Source organism: Scyliorhinus torazame, chromosome 19, assembly GCF_047496885.1.
Source record: "Scyliorhinus torazame isolate Kashiwa2021f chromosome 19, sScyTor2.1, whole genome shotgun sequence".
In the NCBI taxonomy this organism is placed as follows: Eukaryota; Metazoa; Chordata; class Chondrichthyes; order Carcharhiniformes; family Scyliorhinidae; genus Scyliorhinus; species Scyliorhinus torazame.
Genome location: NC_092725.1, coordinates 103,275,605 through 103,293,763, shown reverse-complemented (window position 1 = coordinate 103,293,763; position 18,159 = coordinate 103,275,605). Strand labels below are relative to the sequence as shown.

General features: G+C 42.0%; 1 protein-coding gene across 4 annotated transcripts in view; it reads right to left on the bottom strand.

Moving 5' to 3' along the window:
• LOC140396383 (uncharacterized) overlaps nt 1-18,159 on the bottom strand; it is a 176,744-nt gene that overhangs the window by 93,218 nt on the left and 65,367 nt on the right. For all 4 annotated transcript variants that reach the window (XM_072484962.1, XM_072484964.1, XM_072484963.1 and 1 more), the window contains 4 exons: nt 14,799-14,906; nt 14,324-14,439; nt 6,007-6,140; nt 5,593-5,661 (listed from right to left, as the gene is read on the bottom strand). In XM_072484962.1, coding sequence (XP_072341063.1) covers nt 5,593-5,661; nt 6,007-6,140; nt 14,324-14,439; nt 14,799-14,906 — 427 coding nt within the window. The remainder of the gene's footprint in view (nt 1-5,592; nt 5,662-6,006; nt 6,141-14,323; nt 14,440-14,798; nt 14,907-18,159) is intronic.

Sequence of the window (18,159 nt, the reverse complement as noted above, 5' to 3'; positions counted from 1 at the left end):
CCCAGAATACGGAGGGAAGCAAGAGAGGAAATTGCTGGGGCCTTGACTGACATCTTTGTATCCTCATTGGCTACAGGTGAGATCCAGATGACTGGAGAATAGCTAAAGGGGTACCGCTGTTTAAGAAAGGTAGCTATAGGGAACTAGAGGCCGGTGAGCCTCACGTCGGTAGTAGGTAAATTATTGGAGAGAATCGTGCCTCACCAACTTGATCGAGTTTTTTGAGGAGGTAACAAAGATGATTGACGAGGGGAGGGCAATGGATGTTGCTTACATGGACTTCAGTAAAGCCTTTGACAAGGTGCCTCATGGCAGACTGGTACAAAAAGGTGAAGGCACACGGGATCAGAGGTGAGGTGGTAAGATGGATACAGAACTCGCTCAGTCACAGAAGGCAAAGGGTAGCGGTAGAAGGGTATTTTTCTGAATGGAAGGTTGTGACTAGTGGTGTCCACAGGGATCTGTGCTTGGGCCTCTGTTGTTTGTGGTGTTCATAAATAATTTGGAGGAAAATGTAGCCGGTCTGATTAGCAAGGTTGGTGGAGTGGCAGGTAGTGTTGAGGATTGTCAGAAGATAGGTTGGAGTCTTGGGCAGAGAAATGGCAAATGGAGTTTAATCCAGACAAATGTGAGGTAATGCATTTTGGTAGATCTAACAGAGGGGAAATATACCGAAAATGGCAAAACTCTTAAGAATATAGAAAGCCAGAGATCTGGGCGTGCAGGTCCACAGATCTTTGAAGGTGGCAACACAAGTGGACAAGGTAATCAAGAAAGCATACGGAATGCTTGTCTTCATTAGACAGGGCATCGAGTATAAAATCTGTGTGTTGAGCCAGAGGAAATGGGCGAGGTACTAAATGAATACTTTGCATCAATGTTCACTAAAAGAAAGGGACTTTGTGGAAGAGTATTGCCAGGGGAGGTTGTGGAAGCAGATACATTAACAGCGTTCAAAAGGCATCTTGACAAACACATGAATAGGTATAGAGGGATACGGCACAAGGAAGTGCTGAGGGTTTTCGCAAAGGTTGGTTTCATTACCGGTACAGACTTGGCGGGCCGAAGGGCCTGTTCCTGTGCTGCATTGTTCTTTGTTCATACAAATAAATTCTCCTGATCAATGTAATCAATTCCCTTCCTGACTAGATTTGAAAACTACATTTAAACCCATTTATTTGTCTCAATGAAAAAAAGATTTAACTTCCTCAGCATCTTAATAACTCCAATATAGGATCATCCTATATTCATTTACGCACAAAAACACTTCTATAGGAATTTTTGTCCATTTGAATTCCAGCCCCCTTCTGGCGAAATCACACATTTACAATGATCAGTTTTATCAGACAGCAGCAAAGCGCAGCACCAGGCAGTCTGGAGGACTATGCCTGGATTATGTGAATAAGCCAATGTTACAGACTGGCTCCAGGTTGCTCCATTGCTTAGTGAATGAGCAGCAAATTGCAACATGTTACCATAACCTTTTGGCTCCAAGGCGAGTGCTACCCCTGAGCCACAGCTGATGTTTAAATAATTAACTGAAAACATCAAGACTTTTCCTATTTACAGACATTCTCTGGCAGTTTAGCAAGCTTTGCACAGGTGTACAATTGGGAGGCTTCATCCAGTTCTATGTTTTCTTTTGTTACCTTCGTTTCTGATGTAGGATTGCCTATGTTAAAAGCTAGGGCCATAATCTGTACCTCTAGACACCAATCCCACAGGTTGGTGCTTAGATAGTCAAATTACATTATTTACCAAGCAAATGACTCAATTTAAGTCAGCAGCATGCTCGTGTCCAAACTGAACTATCAAATTCTTTCCATTGCTTTAGTTTTGGCAGTGTGGTTTTGATCACTGTTGTTTTGGCATAAGTCTAAGTTGTAGCTTCAGCAACACTTTTTAGAAGGTCAATATTACATGGGTGTTTAAAAATAATAATCAGGTAAATAATCAGGTAACTATAAAACTTCCCCAACATTAAATTGGGATAGTCATATTGTAAAGGTGTGGTACTGGAAACAGGCTGAGAAAACTCATAGGCCCGGAGCAGAAACTGCCAAATCAGGCCCTGGTTGGAATGGATACTGGCCATCTGCAAGAGTACTCAAGTCAACACAAATTAGTTACCGCTACATAGACTTTGCGATTACCCACTCACGTTTACACAAAAGAACAGGACCATGCTATGAATATGTAATTAACTTCCAGACACAGGTTATCAACTTTGCAGCAGGAAGGGCAGACAAAAGAAGCCATCAGACTCCTTAATGAGCTAATAGCAGGTCAGACAAATGTGTTTCAGAGGGCAATGGAACTGGATTGAATCATCTTGGCTGAACAGGAGTATCTGTTTATTCCCATTAATGAGTTTGAGTCTGGATGAGACAATAGAACTCAGGCCAGGTGTGGGCACATGCCCATGACTCAGAAGGAACATTAGAACAGATCTTCAGTGTTAACCTGGGAGTTCCCCCAAGCATAACCATCACAAGAAGCCCAGTGAAGATATCCACATCGAATGATCGTAGCCTGGCCAGTCCCTTCACTAAGTGAAGATTATAACTGGAGCTCAGCTGCGAGTTTGAATCATATTTTGTGTGAATGAGGAAATTGGGTTAATCAGTGAACCTGTATTTATCATTTGTTCATCTCGTAAAGGCAGGCTCCTGGGTAAAAAAGTTTTAGTAATAAACTGGTCGAAGTGCCTGATAATTTACAGACAACAAAGGGTTTGAGAGTGGGGAAAATTTCTTGCAATGTACTCAGGGGAGGTTTTTGTATCCAAGGTCCAACAAGAGATGGAGCAGTGCTGAATCAATGGCAGGGGGAGTGGGGGGAGCATTTTAGTGATAATGACCACAAACCTGTATGGTTTTAATTTGTTATGGCAAGGAAAAAAGATGACCTGCAAAAGAAGGTTTGGATTGAAGCAAGACAGGTTTGCTAAAATAAGGCAGGATCTGGCCAAAGTTGACCAGGAACAGCTTCTTGCAGGATAATTCTCATTGGAGCAGTGGTGGCACTCAAAAAGAGGGACTGTACAGGTCCAAATTGTCTCTATAGGGGAATGTAGGAACAATAAGTTCAAGGAATCCAGGATGTCGTCTAGGACAATCCAGGACTGAATGAGGAAGAGGAAAACTTCTCCAAAGGGAGAAATTCAACTGCGGCCCTAGAACAATATAGGAAGTGCAAGAGGGAACTTATGAAAGCAATTAGAAAAGCAAATTTGAGGAGGGGAAGGCGCCGCTAGAAGGGATCAAGGCAAAGTGGGAGGAAGAGTTGGGAGAGGGTATGGAGGAGGGGTTCTGGGGTGAGGTGCTCAGGAGGTCCTCATGTGCGAGGTTGGGGCTGATACAGCTGAAGGTGGTGTATAGAGCACACCTTACAAGGGCAAGGATGAACTGACTCGGAGGGTGTAGAAGATGTGTGCAAACATTGCGTGGGAGCTGCAACCATGTTCATATATGTTTTGGTCCTGTCCAAAGCTGGAGGATTACTGGGAGGAGGTTTTTAAGGTAATCTCAAGTGGTGCACGTGAAACTGGACCAGGGCAGATGATGTAGCCTTCGCCTCATTGATCGCCCGAAGGCAGATCCTGTTAGGGTGGACATCAACCTCTCCACCCTGTATCCTGGCGTGGCGGGGGGACCTGCTGGAATTCTTGACGCTTGAAAAGGTCAAATTTAAACTGAGGGGAAGGATGGAGGGGTTCTACAATTAATGGGCGTTATTCATTATGCACTTTCGAGAATTGGATCACATCGAACATTAGGGAGGTTGGGGGCTGTATGTGTTAATGGTGACTATGGGTGAGATTCCGATTCCTTTTTGTCATTTGTTTATGTTAACATGCGGGCTAATGTTTGGGGTTTGGTGGGAGGATGGGATCGTTGTTATTGATATGGGGATTTACATTACATTTGCTTCTGATTATTGTTGGGTGCAAATTTGGGAGAAACTGTGAAAAAGGAGAATAAAAATATTTTTAAAAAACTCTTGCCAAGATCAAAGAATTCCAATAAATTTGCCAGATTCGACCTGCCTTTCATACACCCTGCTTCAATTTGATTTATTGCTTTTGTGCTAAATATTTGAATTATTTCCTTTAGTATTTTCCCACCACAAATGTTAAGTAATAGACTGAGAATAACCAGGACCATGCTTCTGACCAACTTCAAAGATTGGGATCAAATTATCTGCTCATTCACTTTAATAGATGCTGGAATCTCTTTCATTGCCGAATGTAGAACACAAAATATACCAAAATGCATGCAGAAGTAGGAAGTTGAAAAATGTATTTAATTCTGAAATAAGTGCCAAGTAGTGTAGCACCCTGTCCAAGTTTGTTCTGTTCTTCAAAATCCTCTAGATCATTTAATTATCAAAATGGAAAGGGAAGCTGTTCCCAGCACTAATGGAAGCAAATTACTGCGGATGCTGGAATCTGAAATGAAAGAGAAAATGCTGGAAAATCTCAGCAGATCTGGCAGCATCTGCAGGGAGAGAAAAGAGCAACGTTTCGAGTCCAATGACTCTTTGTCAAAGCTAACAGACAGAGAAAGTGGGAAATATTTATACTGTGGAGTGAGAGCACTCACCAATTCAGAATTACAAATAGATGACAACAGATGCCTCAAAGGCCATTTGTCCAAACGGATACATGATGGTTTTTATGCTCCACATGAACCACCTAAAATATTGTTTTAAAAGCACTGAACCTCATGAGAAACACGCTTTGCATTTGGTAAAGCATTTAAAAAGTAACATTGTACATTCCTATTTTATATATTCTGTAAGAGGTGGGAATGATTTCATCTGTTCATCAATTCAGTGCTGGGAATCCAGCACAAAGAATTCTTTAGGTGCACGGCTCGATGAGTAGATAGGGGTTGGGAATGCATAGCTGCTAGAATGGAGGGAGGCACACGTACACATCACAGCAACTCCCAATAAAGGTATCGGGGAGAGAAAAAAAAAAAAAAAAGAGGCCCAAAGTCATAAATGGTCAGCTGGAAACAGCCGAGATGAGCAAGTCTAAGTGCTATGTTTAAGGCATAACAACAACTAGAGGAAAGGAAACTGGGCAGGTCGTGGGGAGGAGTGAATAGGGCACAAGTCAAAGTCAGAATCAGTTGGCTGAAATTGGTCAGGCAATAGAACACAACAGCCCAATTTTGGGTTGAGTAAATCTAAATGGAAGGTGGATCTCGGAGATGTAACTGGAAGATGCAAGAATATAACTTGGTTGAGAAGACCCACAGAAGAAGAGTGTGACAACCAAATACATATCCTTTTAGAACAGAGCGGATACAAATGAGCACAGGTTAATTCCCTCACTGGGCACTCTTGTTCAGAAGCAGCACATGCAAACAGCATCAGCCAGGAAATTTCAGGCTCACACCCTATAAATGGATGGAAAATTAGTCACTCATGTGACTTCCCAATTAGGGAATAAAAGGAATAAAATGGAGTAAAGATGTACAGGAAGCAAAGGCACCTGCTAGATTTCCATTATTATAAATAAGCATCTACATTATATTTCTAGAGGCACAACCAATTCGAATTACAGGAAACAATGCATCAAACCTGTGAATCACTTCCACCAGAAGCAAAATACTCTCCATGCCTTGAAAATGTTACAGCAATTACAGGACCCTAAAAATAAACAAATTACTTTTTAGTAAGCCAGTCGATTTTTCATTTAATTTATAATTTTTAAATGTATATTTCCATAATATTCCAAGAGAAAATATAAATGAAGCCTCTTTGTAGCTGTGTAGGGTGTTGATAAAAGGCAACAGTTCTCATTTTTCTATTACTGCATAAGGTCCCTTCAAATGAGAGTGTTCATACAACTTGTTAAATCAGTTAGTTAGTAAATTCATCCACATAAAAAAAAGGTGCTAATTCGGATTTGAAACAAATCAGAACCAGATTACAGAGGCATTGCAGAACTTTAATAGACCATCTGTTAAGTACTTAATATGTCACTATTTTTACCTGGTGTCCGTGAAGGGTGTAAAGTAATCTTCCTTCCAACAAATCCATTATCTTGAGAGTACAGTCAGTAGATGCAGTGATAAGGTAGTTACCAGAAGGATGAAAAGACAAGCAGTTCACTGCAGAACTGTGGACTGTTTAGAAGACAGGGTGGTCAGTCAGATTTAACAAGTTACACAAATCAATTCATTGTTGAGTTTGACAACAGCAATTCTATCTCCTACCTTATAGTTCTCAGGTCTCAATATAGATTAATGGCCTTCTGCAAGGGGGCTTTTCAGATATTAACATTTTTAAGCACATTACTATGACCAGATTCCTCACTGGATACATTATATGTAATAAGACATCTCCGAAAAATATTTTGAAACCTAGCACAATGACTTTTGATATATTTTAGTGATTTTCCTGAAGTACGAATTGCACCCACTATAATTTTCTCTCATTCCTCCCATCAGTCTTTCCCCATTCCCAGCCTCAGCATTCAGGCACCCATCTCAGTCTTTTCTTCCACATGCCTTCATAGTCCCTCCTAATGTACAGGCAGTGGAGCTAAAAACTGACAAATCTTTTGCACCCGATCCTAGGATCTTAAGTGGCTGTAAATGGTGGTATGTAAATAATCTTACAAAATTCTACTGATTCTGGAAAGATCCCAGTGGATTGGAACATCACTATACAAGAAAGGAGGGAGACGGAAAGCAGGAATCTACAGGTCAAATAATTAGTCTAACAACAGTCATTGAAAAAAAAATGCTTGAACGCAGCAAGACATTTTGAAAATCATAATACAATCAGGCAAAGTCAACATGGTTTTGTGAAAAGAAAATAATGTTTGACAATTTATTGGAGTTCTTGGAGGGGCGACAGTGCTTAGCACTGCTGCCTCACAGCACCAGGGACCCAGGTTTGATTCTGACCTCAGGTGATTGTGTGAAGTTTGCACATTCTCCCAGTCTGCGTGGATTTCCGCCAGGTGTTATTGTTTCTTCCCACAATCCTGTCCAAAGATGTGCAGGTTAGGTGGATTGGCCATGCTAAATTGCTGCCAAGTGTCCAAAGGGTCGGTGCAGACTCGATGGGTGAATGGCCTCCTTCTGCACTGTAGGGATTCTATGATCTAATCTTGGAGGATAATTTTCAAGCAGGGTGGATAAAGGGGAACCTGTAGATGTAACGTATTTGGATTTCCAAATGGCATCTGAAAAAAGATGCCACATAAAAAAGGTTACTGCACAAAATAAGAACTCATGGTGGTCTTGGGAGTTAAGGCAGCTTTATCACAAAAAGGTAGTTGAAAATGCATTAAGTTAATCTTCTTTAATATATAAAAGTAACAAAGTTGAAAGTACAAGAGATCAGCTAGTTAAACATAGAAATAACAGTAACTGAAAAAATTCTGTACTAATGGCAGTCAAATACAAATATACACAGGTAACAACAAATTACGCCACAGCACATCAGCAATGGGTTTAAAGAAGATGAAAATCATAACACTCCTACACTTCTCCCCCTCTCAAAGGCAGAAATACAATGAAACATTTTTTATGATTTTTCTTCTTTTAATAAATTTAGAGTACCCAATTTGTTCTTCCAATTAAGGGGCAATTTAGCGTGGCCAATCCACCTACCCTGCACATCTTTGGTTTGTGGGGGTGAGACCCACGCAGACATGGGGAGAATGTGCAAACTCCGCACAGACAGTGACCTGGGGGCCAGGGTCGAACCTGGGACTTCAGCGCCGTGAGGCAGCCATGCTAACCACCGCACCACCATGCCGCTCTCGAAATACAATGAAACTAATGCCTTAATTATAAGTAAGTCTTCAGGAGCTTTGCCACTATGCTGTGATCAGAGCTGTAACACTGGTGACGCCATGAACTGTTCCTCCATTTGCCTTTCGTGGTGTAGGGCACTGTCCTGTTTGAAAAGAGAGGGGTAACCAGAGGTTCTATGAACAATTTGACTATAGTGCCCTGCAACCATAGAATTTACAGTGCAAAAGGAGGCCATTCGGCCTATCGAGTCTGCACCGGCCCTTGGAAAGAGCACCTCTGCTAAGCACCCATCTCCACCCTATCCGCATAATCCAGCAACCCCATTCTACCTTTTGTTTGAACACGAAGGGCAATTTAGCATGGCCAATCCACCTAACCTGCACATCTTTGGATTGCGGGAGGAAACCAGAGCACCCGGAAGAAACCCACAGAGACACAGGAAGAACGTGCAGACTCTGCACAGGCAGTGATCCAAGCCGGGAATCGAACCTGGGACCCTGGAGCGGTGAAGCAACTGGGAACCACTGTGCTTGTACTCGGTTCGTCTTTATAAACCACGGGATCTTTCCGAATGACATCCTCTGTCACAAGTATGCGTTATTCCATCTGTATTTCCCTGCGCCAGCTACACCCCAGGAGACTAGGCCCACGCATTTGTACTACCAAGAGCCATGCTCTTGCTTCTTAACTGTTATATACAATGTCTTCCTCTAACACTCCCAAGCCATGTATAGTCTCACCAGTGTTCATCGAAGGTTGATTCCTGCCTAAGGGCCGGTGCCTGCTTAGAGCCCCAAATCTTCCTGAAGGTCTCCTCACTGATTACCAATGCAGAGGCTCCTGTACCCACCTAGTTTCTTTCCACTGACCTTCACTGTAGTATAAATAGGTTTTGCATGTCGCAATAGTGCTCCTCTGCCTGGTCTGAGCTTTCCATACAATGTGCCATTGACTGAGGCTTCCTTGCACTTGAAATTCCCTGCTCAGCCTTGACTTTCTCTCAGCACCCCAGCATTTAATTCACTAAATGCCCCTTCGGAGTCACATTTTGACACCAGTACAACACAAGATTCACAAAGTGTGACCCTCCACACCCAAAGCACCTTTTTATTCGCAGCTTCTTTTTCTACTTGATGTAGTTCACCTACCTTTCACCATTGACCTTCTGAATATCTTTCTATTGGCAGCCATTCCCATGTCCCGAGAACTTTCTAGAGCCTTTGGCCAGATGGTCAACAGCTTGGATCATAGGCCCGACAGAGAATTGGACACTAAACCACAGAGAACAGCCTGCAGCCAGGTCTGATGGGAATTTAAACAGGCCAAGTTCAAATATACTGGTAAGAGACAGGGAAGCCTAGATTTGCCCTGCAAATGGAGATAATCGGCCCTATTCAAATGAGGGTGATTGCGGTGTATTTCCCAGATTCTGCCACACTTTCTGGCACCTTGGATTCCTGCTGTTACCTTGTATGGAATAAGGTTACGTGCGGACAATGCACCTGAAATTGGACCCTGGCGGGGGGGGGGGAATTCTTGGGGTCCTGCAGATTTGGAATCAGCAATTCTATTGGGTGCAACTTCCCTCACCCAGTGGCCTCATTGGCTAAAGGAATCTTCTCAAAGGGCGTGAAGAGGGCGATAAGAGACTCTCCTCAGTGAAGACTTGACACAGACAAGACTTGGTAACGATCCAGAGACTGACTGAAGAGGGTGTGCGAGAACCATCTTCGCACCCGGAGACAGTGGAGACTCAGAATTGGATCCGCAGCTCGAGAGTTCATCGCCACGGGTAGTATTAATATCTTGGGCAAATAATATTGAAATACTATGGGATAGTTACAGTTTGTAAACAGTACGGTACTTGTGAATACATTTGTGTTGAACAGTGAACCTGTTTTTGTCCTTTGTTCATCTCGCAAGTAAGGGCACCTGGGTAAAATGTTGTAAAATAAACTGGTCAAAATGTCTCTTAATATAGACAAGCCATAAACGTAATTGTGGCTTCTCCTAGCAAATGCAACTGAATGCTATTCTCGTTAATGCCACAAACTGGTCTGTCACAAAGCACGTCTCCCAAAATTGACCCAAACTCGCTATGTTCAGATAGCTGGTGCAATTCAGCAACAAAGTTAGCTAGACTGTGAAAAGGACAATGGAATTTGAAACGTTGTTCAAGTACTGAGGTCTTAGGTTTGCGAGGATTCAGAACGAGTGTAACTAAATCATAAATGAAATTCTCCCTAGTTTATTAGCTGGTAAATCTTCGGCCCACACACTGGAGAATTTTAAAAAATGTTTAAAAAAATATAAATTCAGAGCACCCAATTCTTTTTTTTGCCCAATTAAGGGACAATTTAGCATGGCCGATTCACCTACCCTGCACATCTTTTTGGGTTGTGGGGGTGAGACTCAGGCAAACTCTACACGGACAGTGACCCGGGGCTGGGAGCGAACCCAGGTGCTCAGTGCAGTGAGGCAGAAGTGCTAACCACTGTGCCACCGTGCTGCCCCATGGAGCACTTTCTAGCTGGTCTGGAATCCAATTTGCCATGAAAATAAAACTGTTCCAACATTTCCACATATTCAGTCAAGTTCGTATTCTCTTCCACAAACTCACTGATAGACCCACAATATAGCCATGGTGCTGTTAATTTGGTGTTGAACATACGGAAACCTTTTTTATTCTTGCTGCCAAAAAACAAATGATTATACCTGAACAATTCTTTACATGTTGATAGTCACATACTGCTTTGAATCCTCCTCAAGCAAGATATGCCTGGCTCATGGCCAGTTGTGAAAACATCTGGCCTCCTGCAAGGGTTGGAAACAGATCTTGTACCCTCAGCAATGGGCAAGCATCCAGTTTGGAAACCTAATTAATGTTAAGTGCGTAATCCCCACATGTGTGCTGTTAAGGACATGAACAATTGGAGCTGCCCAATGTGAAAACTGAATGAGCTCAATGATTCCTAGCCCTTGCAGCTGCTCTAACTCAGCTTCCATTTTTGCTTTGATATCTGGATGTAGCAGAACCTGGTGAGACAACCCATCGATAATTCAGCTGATGAGAGCCCCATAGTTCATAGACTTTCATAGAATTTACAGTGCAGAAGGAGGCCATTCGGCCCATCGAGTCTGCACCGGCTCTTAGAAAGAGCACCCTACCCAAGGTCAACACCGCCACCCTATCCCCATAACCCAGTAACCCCATAACCCAGTAACCCCACCCAACACTAAGGGCAATTTTGGACACTAAGGGCAATTTATCATGGCCAATCCACCTAACCTGCACATCTTTGGACTGTGGGAGGAAACCGGAGCACCCGGAGGAAACCCACGCACACACGGGGAGGATGTGCAGACTCCGCACAGACAGTGACCCAAGCTGGAATTGAACCTGGGACCCTGGAGCTGTGAAGCAATTGTGCTATCCACAAGGCTACCGTGCTGTTTGTGATTGTTTGTGATGTGATACGATATTGAAATAAGAACAAGAATTTGGTCCCTAAAGTATCAGCTGCCATCCGCTTCAATCCTTCCTTCAATGTCTGTACAGCTGGTTTTGCCGAACCATTTGAAACTGGATAAAAAAGGTGTGATACACACATGGCATACTCCATTCCTTTGCAAAAACGCTTGGAACAACTGGCTTGTAAATGTTGTACCATGATCAGAAATGAGAGAATCTGGTAACCCACGAGTTGCAAAGACTTGCGTAGCTTTTCTATAGTATTGGGAGCGGTAATGTTGCTCATTATATGCTGCCTAGTGACTGCCAGTGATGGGGATGTGCTGAGCATTCTCACATCTGGCGACTCTCCTCCGAAAGACAGAATAATAATAGGTACTTTTAGCCGAATCTAGCCAACAAAAATTGGACTAAAACATCCCTTAACAATAAGAAATACAGCAAGGATGCCAGGAAGAAGTTCCAAGGGGCTGCAGAAACACCAAAAACTGCAGCAAGGGACAGGAGCGTGAGCAAGTGGATCAGCAGCCCCCGAAAGAGGGAGACTGGCAATCCGAAAAACTGGCTCCGCCCGGCCAGGTAACAGATGGAAGACATTCCTCACCAGGGAACTGAGGGTACGAGACGATATTAAGGCTGAAATAAATGTGGCATTCAACGTGGCTGTGGCGGAGGTGCTGGCCACCATGCAAGTGGCCCTCGATAGTATGGGAAGGAAGAGGCCCAGGGCACCACAATAAAGGAGCTGGAGAAAGCCTTGAATTATTGCCCTGGCCTTTCCTATTTAACTGGTGCACTCAGATCTGTGCCTGGCACACCCAAAGAGTTTGACACGGAATATAGATGGGTTAAGTGTTTGAGCAAACATTTGGCAGGTGTGTACAATGTGGGATAATGATTGCTCATTTTGGCAGGAAGAATAGTAAAGCAGATTATTTTTTAAATGGAGAGACTGCAGGATGATGAAATAGAGGCAATCTGGATGTTGCTGTATATGAATCACAAAAGGTTAGCATACACATGGTGAGTATTTAGAAAGTCAAATAGAATGTTATTTTTTCTTGCAAGGGGGTTGGAGCATAAGTACAGGGAAGCCTTTCTACAACTGTACAGTGCATTGGTGAGATTGCACCTGGAGTATTGTATATAGTATTGGTTGCCTTACTTAAGGAGGTATATACTTGTATTGGGAGCAGTTCAGCAAGGTTCATGAAGCGGGTGCCTTAAACCTTCCAGTCCGGGCAACTCTTGCATAAATCTCCACTCCAGTGCAATCAGCAACCAGCTTTTTGGCAGGAGATGTGATCTAAAATGATCTGTCTGAAAGAGCAGTAGAAGCAAATTTAGTCGTAGCTTTTAAAAGAGGGAGTTCGATAAATGTTCAAAGGGGGAAGGTTTGCAGAGGTATGGTGGAAGGGGAAAGAGTGGGAACTATTTGGATTGATGATTCAAAAATAGCCACCATAAGCATGATGGGTTAAATGGCTTCCTTTTGTACTGTGAGACTATGAAGAGATTGTCTTAGAAGGGAGTTGGTTGGGCTTTTACTTTATTGGAGCTAAGAATGAATAAATGAGATCTGATCAAAACATACAAGGTTCTGAGGAAGCTTGACAGGGTGGATGCTGAAAAGATGTTTCCTCTCATGGGGAAGTTAGAACTAAGAGACAAACTTAAAAATAAGGGGTCTCCCATTTGAGATGCAGAGAAGGAGGAATTTCTTCTCTCAAAAGGGATATTCATTTTTGGAATTTTCTTCCAGAGAGTAGAGTGGGCTGGGTCATCTGTCTCACTCTGCCTTGAATATAGTCATCAACAGGAGTCAAGGGTTATGGGGACAGGCAGTATAGGGCAGTTAAAGCCAGAATCAGATCAGCTATGATGTTATAGAATGGAAGAGCTGGCTTGATGGGCCAAATGGCCCACTTCTGATCCTATTTCTTATGATCCAATGGTTCATTGGCCCATATGTTGCACCTAGTTTCAGGTAATGCTATGTTACTTTGTGTCTTGTTGGAATGGTTTCAGTTACAGCTGTGGCACTGACACCCACATTTTTCCTGCATTTGAGAGTCAACTATGCCTGTCTTAGCAGATAATTTTTAAAATTCTCTCACTTTGGAATGGATGCATGGAGAAGGGCTAAGTCATTGCATCAAAAGAGCCCTGTGTAAGTTGGGAAGTTTTGGTTCATCTTTACCACCTTAAATTCACTTTGTTTTGTTTTTTTAAAAAGGAAATTATTTGACTATATTATTTCAACTTTCTGGTCTGCTGCAAAAGGTGTGTCTGTGTGCACGCCTCTGTCGGCGCGCCTAAGCTGCAAATTAGCAAACCACTGCTTAAATCATGGTAATGGAATGCCACAAGGTTTTTTTGTGCGTTTGGATTTAAATGAATACCAGTGAATTGGCATTGAAGTTACCTACAGTGATGAATTCAGGGCAACGGACAGATGGACCTAGTGGAGTATAATTGATAATCAGAAAAGGGACATTGAGACAGTGTTAGCAAATTAATCTGAATCAACACATTTAAAAATATATATTTTAAGTGATGGGTGGCCTGAAGACTTTAGGAGAGGAATATGAAAATAACAAAAAAAAGGTTCAAGACAAAAGGTCAGTAGCGAAGGCAATGACAGGAAAATTCTCAATGGACTAGAAGGACATTAGAAAAAAGGACAAAGCAGACATTGGAAAGAAACAAAAGCTAAGCGTCTGATGAAGTCAAAGAATGTAGATAGATAGGCAATCTCAGGCACTGTAACTAACTCCTTAACTGCTACCCCTCAAACAAAAACCTCAAATACGAAAATAACATTTAGATTGCATCAGTGTCTGGAAGCAATGCAACCATAAAGATGAATGGTATGGTGTTAAAGACATATCAATGTACACTTGGACATTCATCATTTTATTCTTAAGCCCACAAATAACTAAAACTCCTACTGCGAGATATTTAATTAGTTTGTTCAAAAATGTCAAACTCATGAAATTTAAGCTAGTTGATTATTCCCATAAATATGGATTACAATTAATAAATATAGAAATGTCTGATGAGTTACCTTGGTAATGTTGTAGCAGCTTGTTAATACGAACATCCCAAAGTTTCACAGAATTATCTGTTCCTGCTGAAGCTATACAGGTGCCACTGGGGTTAAAGTCGACAAAATTGGCAAACCTGGATTATAATAAAACATCACACTTAAGTATCCGTACTTACGATTTGATACTATATCACTTGCAGCAAACACAGTGGTGAAGTTATTACAAATATTTAGATCAAACAGAAAGCATTCTTGTGCCCATCAAGTATGACAGACAAATGCAAAAATATTTTACAAAAACAAAACAAAACAAAATCAGTAAGAGACCGAAAATTTACAACCAGGGCAGTTCATAAGTGGCTAGAATTACCTGATTTTGTCGAGCAAGTGCAGTGGCATTGGAAGAGGGTGAATGGAATATCAATATAAACTAATTTAGATTGGTTTATGATGCAACGAGAGATTGGAAGATTAAGAAGAAATGTTAACTTACCCTCTGTGATCGGTGAAGGTATTGATACATTCTCTCCTTACTGTGTCCCATATCTTAACAGTTCGGTCATCACTACAGGAAACTACAAGCCTTCCATCTGGAGAGAACCTAATGATCAAAGTACCAGTAAAACACTTGGGAGAGTTAGAGTATTTCTTTAAACCTTGTGAAATGACTTGTACGATTAAAATCAGGGCCCTTTATAGATAATGATAATAGATTTGGTTGCAAGAATGCTAAACCACCTGTTATGATCTCAGTTGATGTTATACCTGGGCGACTCAAAAGACCATAACTTTTATTTATTAATTAAAATAAAACGTGGAGGAACAATCACAAGACCGTGAATTAGTTTTAACAAGGAATAAACAGCAAAAGTTGGATTATAATACAATACTCTTTTACTCTCCCCTTGGCTTAATTACACAGGTTATAAAATGAGATTACCAAGTACATCTTCATCTACAACAGTCTCATTAACACAAAGTCCCTTTTAAGCAAACAAGATGACGGTGGGAAAATATACTCTCCACTCTGAACCCCAAGCGAATATTTGTGGACATCCCCTCAGAATCCTCCCAGATGACTGACGTGAGAATTTCCAAACTCCACTCCCAAAAACACTTTTGAAAACATTTGTACGGCTAGTCGGACACTTATTTACACCCACTATACCCATAACCCATTATGGAGAGTTTAAACTTAAATGGCAGGGGGATGTCAAAGGAGAAGGAAACAAGGACAAAAACAAAAGACAGAAAGGGGACCAAGAAAAAAAGTGATGGCAGAGGAAACAAAGGGTCAGATCCAAACAGGGCCACTGAGAAAAATATTGGGTGTGAGACATGTAAAAAAGACAAGCTTAAAGGCTTTGTTCCTTAACGCGCAGAGCATTCGCAACAAAAAGGGGGTGAACTAATCCTTCAAAAAGATGTAAACAGGTATGATACAAATCGGGATTATGGAGACATGGCTGCAAGGAGACCAGGGATTAGAACGGACTGTCCAGGGCAGTTAATATTTAGGAAGGACAGACAAAAAGGAGACGGCGGTGGAGTCGCAAGTGATGGTTAAAGGGGAAATGAACGCAATGGTGAGGAAGGATATTAGCACGGACATGTGAAATCTGTGCAGGTAGAAACATCAGAGAAACATCAAGGGGTAAAAAAAAAAAAAAACCCCACAAGTGGGCATCATATATAAACCCCCAAAACTTCATTGATATTGGGAATGGCATTAAACAGGAAATTAGAGACACGTGCGATAAAGGAACATCTGTAATTATGGGCATAATTAATTGTTTTAATCTGCATATAGATCGGCAAACTAAATTAGCCATAATATCTTAGCGGAGGAATTCCTGAAGCGTATACGGGATGGTTTCCTGGGTCAATACGTTGAGGAACCAACTAGAGAACATGCCATCCCTGAGTGGGTTCTGTGTAATGAGAACGGAATCATTATTAATCTACATGTGCGAGACCCCCGAGGGATAAACAACCATAACGTGATAGAATTTTTCATAGATGGAGTGTGAAGTAGTTGATTCTGAGACTAGGGTCTTGAATCTTAAAGGAAACTGCGATGATGAGGCACGAGTTGGCAATGATCGATTGGGGAACATCTTAAAAAGGATTAGTGGACAGGCAATGGGAAACATTCAAGGAGCGCATGGAGGAACTACAACAATGTGTTTTCATGCTGGCACAATAATAAAATGGAAAAGGTGGCCAATCCATGGCTTACAAGGGAAATTGGAGATAGTATTTGATCCAAGGATGCAGCAGACAAATTGGCCAAGAAAAACAACAGGCCTGAGGATTGGGATTGGTTTAAAATTCAACAAAGTAGGACCAAGGGATTGATTAAGGGAAAAATAGAGTGCGAGAGTAAGCTTGCAGGGAACATTAAAAACTAACTGTAAAAAAATTCTATAAGTACATGGAGAAAAAGATTGATGAAGGCAAATGTAGGTCCCTTACAGTCAGAAACAAGGGACAAAGAAATGGCTGAGAACAGTGGTTAGCACTGCTGCCTCATGGCACCGAGGACCTGGGTGCGATCCCGGCTCTGGGTCACTGTCCACGTGGAGTTTGCACATTCTCCGTGTCTGCATGAGTCTCACCCCCACAACCCAAAGGTCTGTAGGGTAGGTGCATTGGCCATGCTAAATTGCCCCCAAATTAAACAAAAAAAAAAAGGAAGTGATTGAGCAACTAAACACATATCGGTCTTCACAAATCAGATACCAGAAATGTTGGGGAATGCAGGGTTTAGTGAGAGGGAGGAACTTAAGCAGATCAATATTAGTAGAGAAATGGTGCTGGGAAAATTGATGGGATTGAAGGCTGATAATCTACACCACAGTACTTAGGGAAGTGACTCAAGAAATAGTGCATGGTGGTCATCTATAGACTCTGGATAAGTTCCTGCAAATTGGAGGGTCGCTAATTAAACCTCACTATTTAAAAAAGGGAGATAGAGAGAAAACAGGGAGTTATAGACCAATAAGTGGGACGTTGGTAGTGGGGAAAAATGCTACAATCCATTATTAAAGATTTTATAGCAGAGCACAGAAACAGTGGCAGGATCGGACAGAGTCAGCATGGATTTAAAGAGAAATCATGTTTGACAAATCTACTGGAATTGTTCAAGAATGTAACTAGTAGAGTGACGATGAGGAGCCAGTGAATGTGGTGTATTTGGACTTACAGGAAACCAAGAGTAGGAATTAATGGGTCTTAAATTGACAGGCAGTGATTAGTGGGGTACCACAGAGATCTGTGCTAGGGCCCCAGCTATTCACAATATATATTGATGTAGATGAGGGAACAAAATGTATTATCTCCAAATTTGCAGATGACGCCAGTTGGGTGGGAGGGTGAGCTGCGAGGAGGATGCAGAGATCTTTCAGTGTGATGTGGACAAGTTGATTGAGTGGTCAAATGAATGGCAGATGCAGTATAATTTGGAGAAATGCGATCCACTTGGTAGCAAAAATGAGAAGGTAGACTATTATCTGAATGGCCATAGATTAGGAGTGGAGAATGTGCAATGAGACCTGGGTGTCTTTGTACACCAATCACTGAAGGCAAGCACACAGGTACAGCAGGAGGTAAAGAAAGCAAATGGTATGCTGGCCTTCACAGAGAGGATTAGAGTACAGGAGCAGGGAGTTCTTGCTGCAATTATACAGGGCCTTGGTGAGGCCACTGTGTGCAGTTTTGGTTTCCTTATCTGAGGAAGAATGTTCTTGATCTAGAGGGAGTGCAGCGGAGATTTACCAGACAGATTCCGGAGATGGCAGTACTGACCCGAGGAGAGATTGAATTGGTTAGGATTGTGTTTGCTGGAGTTCAGA